The 8,607-nt window shown below is 33.0% G+C and overlaps 1 protein-coding gene across 2 annotated transcripts; it reads right to left on the reverse strand.

The window, feature by feature from the left end:
• Window positions 1-425: 425 nt before the first annotated feature.
• On the reverse strand, window positions 426-8,243 carry LOC137837718 (cysteine-rich receptor-like protein kinase 19). 2 transcript variants are annotated; one of them, XR_011085507.1, is made up of 7 exons: window positions 6,446-8,243; window positions 2,090-2,227; window positions 1,863-1,984; window positions 1,589-1,799; window positions 1,366-1,491; window positions 1,003-1,159; window positions 426-889 (listed from the first exon to the last, which is right to left on the reverse strand). XR_011085507.1 is itself a non-coding variant. In XM_068646818.1 (7 exons), the coding sequence occupies exons 1-7, from the start codon at window positions 7,995-7,997 to the stop codon at window positions 569-571; spliced, it is 2,739 nt and encodes a 912-aa protein (XP_068502919.1). In that variant the 5' UTR covers window positions 7,998-8,205; the 3' UTR covers window positions 426-568. The 2 variants fall into 2 exon arrangements, 1 of the variants encoding a protein (XP_068502919.1); XM_068646818.1 differs by having other exon boundaries at window positions 1,254-1,491; window positions 6,446-8,205.
• Window positions 8,244-8,607: the final 364 nt, after the last annotated feature.

The raw sequence follows: 8,607 nt of genomic DNA on the forward strand, positions 1-8,607 counted from the left end.
ATAATAACGTTAAATAGATTAATAGACATGACACTCACCTCTTATAACTTATTTAACATTTTTTTTAAAATGATTTTTAGAAAACATAAAATACCAAATTAAACCTTTTAAAATTTATTAAACCGAAATACAAAAACACTAAAACATAAAAAGGATTAAAAGTAATATTTAGTTTTAAAAGTTTACTATGTTCAACAATAAAGCATATTAATTTATTTTGTTACTATATATCCTGAAAATATTTAATACAAAAACTTTATTCACTAGAAAGCTCAAAATAAATAAAGAAAAAATTTATTTCTTTATCGTATGGTAAACAGAATGTATTATAATAAAAAATGTTATGGAGAAAATTAGCACAGTGAGTTTATAAAATAAAATATAACTACAAATCACATAGGTTAGACTATCTCATGAAAGATATCAAGATTTCAATATATCATAAGATTTCTTTTCTAAATTGAGTGTTTCTTACAAGTAAATAACATTAATCGGATACGACATAAGACCATTACATATTACTAATTAATAATTCTATAGAAACTTGAAATTTAGGAAAAACAATTTATTATCGAGGAAGAAATTGACTCGTTGGCATTTCACTAATGGAAAATGGAGTGCAACCATCGCTATGTTGTTTGGAATGAGGAAATGATTTTGAATCCATTCTTCCATGCAAGAAAAATGCAGGTTCGTCTGGATTTGGCAATTCAATCAAATGATTGCTAAGGTATGAAACAACTTCCATCATTGTTGGTCTTGCATCAGGATTTTGCTGAACACACAATAAACCAATTTGAGTGCATCTAATAACTTCTTGTTCAGAATATTTTTCTTTAATAGTGGGGTCTAATATGCACATAGTTTGATCCCTCCATTGTCTCCAAACCTAACAAGTTTTGAATTAAAATTCTAAATTAGCAATGCAATTCAATCCATTTAAATGATGATTAAAGATGTTACCTAATTTTTTTTATCAAAATTGATGGATGATATACTCACATAACTTAAGAGGCCGTCACCCATACCATGTGGTTGATTAAAAGAATTTGTATTCCTTTTTCCACTAATAATCTCTAAAACCATTACTCCAAAACTAAAAACATCTGATTTTTCTGAAAAATGTCCGAGCATTGCATATTCTGGAGACATGTAACCACTGCAAAAAAAAAATATATTAATATAGTGAAAAACATACTTTGTGAACTAGTAAAGATGAAATTATAGGAGTTTTTTGTTTGTTTGAAACATACTATGTTCCTACAATTCTATTTGTACTCGCTTGGTCTTGATGTGTTTCAATAATTCTAGCCAAACCAAAATCTGAAATTTTTGGAATCATGTTTTCATCCAATAAAACATTACTAGGTTTAAGATCACGATGTATGACTTTGAGTCGAGAATATTCATGTAAATAAAGAATTCCTCCAGCAATCCCTCCAATTATGTTATATCTTTCCGACCACCTTAACAAAATTGCTTGTTGAGAATCTACATATTCAAGTGAGAGATGTAAGTGTAAAATATATAACTCACACAATCTATACATAAATAATCATAGAGAGATTAAGGGTAGAAAGCATCAAACCAAATAAAAAATAGTCAAGACTCTTGTTCGGCACATATTCATAAATAAGTATTTTGTTTTGGTCTTCAAGGCAAAAGCCAATGAATGTCACAAGATTTCTGTGTTGAAGTTTGGCTATCAATAAAACTTCATTCTTGAATTCATTTTCACCTTGCTTAGAACTTTTTGAGAGTTTCTTTACCGCTATTTGTCGATCATCAAGGAGAATACCCTAAAAATTAAATCATCATTTATGTGAAAAGATGAACACCAAACTAATATGATATTTTCTCACCTTATAAACTTCTCCAAATCCACCTTTTCCAATTCTATTTTCACTTGAAAAGTTGTTGGTTGCGGCTTTAATTACTGCCAAACTAAATTGCATTGGCTCTAAAATGACACTTTCTTGACCAACTGAATCAAGGATATAAAATTGAATTGTAAAATTAACAAAGATGCTAAATATTCTAAAATTTAGAAGGAATAAGTTTAACATACTTTTTTTTTAACAATACTTACAATTTTCTTTTAGAATAGTCTTAACACTTTTTCTTGCTTTGCTCTTTATCAAATAGTAGCCCAAAAAGAAGAGTATTGTTGAAACAACCATAGCTGCAATAATCAAGATGATTGTTCGCAAGTGTGCTTTTCCTTTTTCTGCAAAACAATTAACATAAATATAGTATATTGCCAAATTGATAATGATATATATTCATAATCTTTAAAATTTATTTATTTTATATATAATCTTATGTCACTTTATAGAATTAATTGTTGATTTTTGTAACATATAAAAATAATACACAACATTCCTAATTCTCTAATTATGTATTTAATGTGCTATTTGAATGAAGAAATATTTGTTAGGTCAACAACAATAACACATAAACACAAGAATAAGATTGAAAGAAAATACCTATTTAGTAGAAGGTTATATACATAGAGAATTGTCACTAGGTATAATGTGTAATATATACACAAAGTTCTCTATATACAGAATCTAAGAAAGACAATAACCTAAATAATCAATACAAGGGTTAGTAGATAACAACACGTTAAATAATTTGTCCAAACTTAACACTATTAAACACTCCCCTAGTAGACAGTCTTTGTTCTTTTCATCAAATGATAATGATTTATAGTCAATCACTACAATTCTCCACCTAAGAGCTTCCACATCACCTTCCTTATCCTAAAATGAAAAATTAACTCACTTAAGACACTACTTGCTTCTCGATCTTGGCAAGGACTTGTAAACACATATACAAGATTCTCCTTCAAGACTATCTTCTCGATTATGACCTCCCAAGAATCAACGAAGTCTCTTACAAAGTGAAGTATAACATTTATATGTTTAGTCCTCTTGCGGTAAATCTAATGATCAACTAGATGCATGACATTTTGACTATCACAGTGAATAGTCACAGTCTTGCACAATATCCAATTTTCCTATTCATCCCTTCTATGAGTGTAATATACTCAACCTAGGTAGTAGATAAAGTCACCACTAATTGCAAACTAACATTCCAACAAATTGTATTTCCAAATAATGTAAAAACATACCAAGAAAGTGACTTTTTGGTATCAAAACCCCATGCATAGTTTGCATCCACAAACCCTTCTGTAGCACTTTTGTTATAGGTAGATCGTCTATACACTAAAATAGACAATATTGTTCCATTCAAATATCTCAACACCCATTTCAAAGGTTCCTACTTAGTATGTCTAGGATCTGCTATGAACCTACTAACCATATTAGTAGCATGTGCCAGATTCTACTACACACCATCCTATACATGATACTCCTTACTTCATTAACATATGGAATAGTCTTTATCTCCCTTCTACCTTCCTCAGAACTAGGTGCTTGGGTAACTAAGAGCTTTTGTGTGATGTTCCAAAGGTGTATCCATAGGTTTAGATTCACGTATCCTAAACATCTCAATCACCTTCTTCATGCATCCTTACTAAGATAGACACAATACTTCAACATTTTGATCCCTTTATATATCCATCCCAAAATTCTCCTAGTAGGACCAAGATCTCGAAGCTTAATTTTTCTTAGAGCTCCTTTTTTTAAATTTTATATTGACTGACTATTAGAATATTATATATATATATATATATAAAGAAAAAATAGTACAGTCCTTTCTTCTATTCTCACGATGTAGACACATTTATCATAACTGCTCGTTTGGAATCTTATCTCCCTCAAGAAATCATCAGATCTCTTATACGACTACCTTGGACTTTGTTGCAGGTCATATATTTTTTTTTCAAGAGACACACCTTCCCCTAATCTTCCACGAACCCTTTTAGTTACTTCATGTAGAAAATCTCCTCCAAAATTCCATGTAGAAAAGTTGTCTTCATGTCTAACTGTTATAACACTAGATTACACTAGTTAACAATAGATAGTAAAATCCTTATTGAATAGTGTTTTACCGTAGGTGAGAAGATCTCATTATAGTTTACCCCCACCAACTTGTGTAAAACCGTTAGCTAGTAGTCTCACCTTGAACCTTTGTCTCTACACACTTAGTATTCCCTCCTTCTTGAACACTCACTTGCATCCTACTAACTTCTGATTCATGGGTAGATCCCCAAGCCTCCATGTGTGATTCTTCTTCAGAGATTCAATATCCTCTTCCATAACAACCTGTCTCTATTGACCTTCTATGCCTTTTATAGCCTTCTTAAAGCTTATTGGCTATAAAGATTTTATCTTTTTAGTTATTGTCAAAACATAATGCATAAGATCAACATATCCAAATCTCTGAGTATATTTGATTGTCCAACTCCCCCTACCATGCATAAGCTGAGATCTAAAGTCAAAATTTACACGTCTTGACTTTTTTAGTAAAATGTAGAAGGTTAGTTTACATCGTTTGACGCCTTTAAACGGTCTAATTCATCACCAAAAGTCTCCATTCAATGTGAGCTTTCATTTTACCTTTCAAATGGATCTTTAGGGATCATAGTCATTTGAGTATCATTGATTGCAATGTCCTTGCTAACAAAGCATTTGGCTTCCCTAGTTTCAAACCTCCACAACTTATACCCCTTCAATCCTTCTATGTATCTAGTAAAGATACACCTTTAGCCCATGCATATAGTTTTTCCTTCTTGGCATGTGCAAATGACAAGGAACCACACACCCTCAAATTGTCATAATCTATTGGTCTTCCACTCCATACCTCAATAGGAGTTTTTCAATTTAGAACAAATGATAGGCTCTTGTTTATTATATAATCGACATTATTTAAACTTATACCCATAAGGCCTTCGGCAATCCAGCTCTTAGCAGCATACACCTCACCATCTTCAAATTGGTTTCGGTCATCCTCTAAGGCAACATATTCTATTGTGGTGTACCTACACCGTTTTGTGTGTCCATATACCTTTTATCCTACGAAACTCATTAGACTCCCTTGAAACAAACTACAAGTTATTGTTTGTCCTGAGCACTTTAAGTTTGGTTCTCTACTGATTACTTATCATGATGTGTCACTCCTTAAACATGTGAAATATTCCAGTCTTACTTTTCAATATATAGATATAGACACTCCTTGAGTATACTAGTGATAGTGAGGAAATAAGACTTTCCACCATAAATCTAAGCTCGTGTTGGACCCCACATATCTATACGAGCATACTCAAACAATTTGATGGACATATGTTTACTAGTCTTAAACTTTAATTTATGAGATTTTTTCAGTATGTAATGATCACACAAAATCCAGATCCTCCAACCTGTCACCTCCTAACATGTTCTGCTTCCCTAGTTTCACCAAACCCCTTTCAATGATGTGCCCCAACTACAAGTGTCATAACTTTTGCCTTATTTTCCATCGTTTGACTAGCAACAGACACGTGCACAATCATTGTTGATATGTAAAATATGTAAAGATCGTTCTTTGCACCCCTTGACAACTATAGACCTCTCATTTAGACTATTTTATCATACATTGTTCAATCTTAGTTGTCAAACTCATAAGATCAAACATACTTATTGAAAAACATTTCTCTTTAGCTCTGGAACATACCTCACTTCTTCATCTCCCAATTGTCAAACATCTTCAATTTGATTGACTCATGCCTCACACCTTACACACTTTATTGTTCCCAAAAGAATCACTCCTTCTTTCAGTTCTAAGATCTCAAAGACAATTGATGACTTCAAAAAGAGCTAGATAATTAAATATTCTAAAAAAAAAAGTAAGGTTAGTAAAATAAATTAATTTAGTGTGAATGATAAAAAATTATATCCTAATTAGTTAATTGCTTTGTGAGAACTTTGTTGTTGATATTACAAAACTAGACATAGTTTAAGTTATCGGTAAACAAGTCTAAAAAGAGATTCGAAGGCTTCTCTTTATTATATCACTTAACAATATTAAGAAATCATAAAATGTTTGTGAAAGTGTTTTTAAACATCTTTAAAAAATTATTTGGAGACCTTTTGCTAGCATTTAATAACCATAATTTTTTTCAAGATAAATTAAAGCTAAGTTAAAACCTCTCTTTCTTAATAACTTATTTCAATTTAGGCTAACTTGACTAAGTGTTGAGCTATCTATGTGTGAAGCCCAACAAATTTAAATGATTTTAAATGATTTGAGGGACTAATTACTTGCTCACTTTTTTATCCTATTTCCTATTAAGACTAACTAATTATTCGTATGAGGAATTCAAAGAATTCAAGAATGGAATCAAGAATTCTAGAAATGAGTGAGTGAAAACTATATAATATGTAAGAACGATAACTTAATTTCTTAAGATTTTAGGATTAGAAGTAGTAAAAGTTATGTTATATAGGAGTTTACTCATAATTTAAAAACGTTAGGAAAAAATATATTAAGTAGTAGCCTTTACCGTTATGGGATGATGGAGAAGGATCATCGGATGTTGGCCGTTGAAGTTGGTCAGGAACCCAGAAAAATTGGAACAATTCAAATCTGAGATTACAACTGGGATACAAAACTCTTCCCCCCACGCTTCCCAAGAGAGACCAAGGGATATTTCCAATTATATCTTCCAAACAGCCCCTACAATCATCACTAGACAAATCCTGTGTACATTGGCTAAGTGCATAAAGGGTTTGTAAATCATTCAACTTCGATGATTTTATCAAATATCTCTCATCACTATCCCGTGTCTCTTTCGCCAGATTAGCCAACAAATTTGATAATGTAAAGGTGAAGAACCCTTGCTCAGGGGCGAGGCTGAAGGCACTGGTGGCGTTCAACATTTGAAAAGTTGGACTTTTTTCCACTTGGGAGAAGAAATAGCGATTGGAATAGCGAAGCATGCAGTGGCTGTACCAAATTACAGCCTCTTGAAACGCATTGCACTCTAAGGATATTAGGTGGGTTGCATTGAGGACGCATTTTTCACAAAGCCGAGATGGGAGACCACCTTGGCACATGAAGAGCCCATTCACAGTATTCTCCACACCGCCCTTGTAAGAGATTTTGCCATTAGTGGCATTGGAAGACATGTAAGAGAAGAGGATCTCTAGATACATTTTGAAAGTGCTGTCAGCTGTTACATTAGTTGAGCAACTGTGGTTTAGATAAGTTGGATCTTCTGAAAATCTTGAATCTGCATATCCAAATTTTGATGCAGGAACCCACGCTGGTGTAGAAGTAATATTAATGGAGCGATAGAAAGGGTAGAGTTCATACCTAACATTACAGCTTGGATACAAAACTCTCCCTCCTTGCTTCCCTTGGCAGCACCATGGAAGATCCCCTATCACTGCACTTAGACACCTTCTGCAATCATTGGGTGATAGGTCCGGAGTACACTGAGCTAGACAATAAACATTCTGAAATTCAGAAATATTTGCTTCCCTTGTAGCAAACTTTTTACCAACAGCAGCATCATCTGCAGTTTTGTTCATGGTCTGGAACAATAAAGACATGAAACTTTCCTTGTTTGAGATATTAACAATGTTATACAGAGCAAGCCTAGGTCTGATGGACACAGTAGAGAAGAACGAGGTGTTGGAGTAACGAACAGTGCACTCATCGTACCAAATCACAGCTTGCTTGGCCAACGAGCAATCCAAGGATAATCGTTGGGTTGCATTTTGGACACATTGTTGACAAAGCTGAGAAGGGACGTCACCCCTACACATAAAAAGTCCAAAGAGAGAGTCCGAGGAATTTTGTGGAGAGACTGTGTTGTTATAGAATCCGTTGTTGTCGGGGGCGTTATCTATTAAGGAGGAGAATAGGATCTTGAGATTGGATTGGAAGGTGCTGTCATCTGTAGTTTTGCCTCCAGAGCAATTATGGTATAGATAGACAGGGTCGGAGTTGGCATCTTCCTGAGGAGTTGCAAAAGTGAGGAAGCTAAGAAGGATTAAGAGGAAGAAAATGCTATAGAAAGCCATGGATGTGATCACTAGCTCTCGGATCATGTTTCCTGGATTTTTTGTGTTTGCTTTATGATGATGAGAAAGTGTGTTGGTGTTTGGTTTGGAAAAGTTAGTCAACGATGAGGCAAGTCAAGTAAACGGAAAACAAAAGATAAGGTGGGAAAGAATGAGTGAACGGAAGGAAAAACACAACATTCATTATGGAAGTCTCTCCCAGTAATTTCATTTTTTTATCAGGCCATCGTACTATTATGTCTGACACAGAGGGTTAAAAAGTCTTTATAGTCTGACCAATTGACCTAAGAACCCACGATTATCAGTGGAAATAAGGTCATTCATTGTAATTGGAGGACAAAACAAGGGTTTGTAGTTCATAACTGTGATTTAATTATTATATTTAAATATTATTTTAATATTATTCTGAATTAGGGTGAAAAAAAATAAAGCATAGTTAGTCAAGTCACTGAACTGAAAATAAAAGGATTAGGTGGTGTCAATTAATGAATGGATGAAAAAAAAGGACAGCATTTACTATGTGATGTTGCACTCATGAATGGCACTGGACACGGATGCCTCATTACAATTTGTTTTTATAGAGAATTTATTTTTAATAAAAAGTTAAAAGTGTTATATTATAAAATATGATGTTTTG

Source organism: Phaseolus vulgaris, chromosome 4, assembly GCF_000499845.2.
Source record: "Phaseolus vulgaris cultivar G19833 chromosome 4, P. vulgaris v2.0, whole genome shotgun sequence".
In the NCBI taxonomy this organism is placed as follows: domain Eukaryota; kingdom Viridiplantae; phylum Streptophyta; class Magnoliopsida; order Fabales; family Fabaceae; genus Phaseolus; species Phaseolus vulgaris.

What these genes read in the sequence shown, in the direction of transcription:
- LOC137837718 (XM_068646818.1), bottom strand. Translation starts at nt 7,997, where the DNA reads ATGATCCGAGAGCTAGTGATCACATCCATGGCTTTCTATAGCATTTTC. An exon ending in AATAGAATTGTAGGAACATA is followed by an intron (nt 1,160 to 1,253) that starts GTATGTTTCAAA and finishes TTTTTTTTGCAG; the next exon opens with TGGTTACATGTCTCCAGAAT. An exon ending in GTGACGGCCTCTTAAGTTAT is followed by an intron (nt 890 to 1,002) that starts GTGAGTATATCA and finishes AAAACTTGTTAG; the next exon opens with GTTTGGAGACAATGGAGGGA.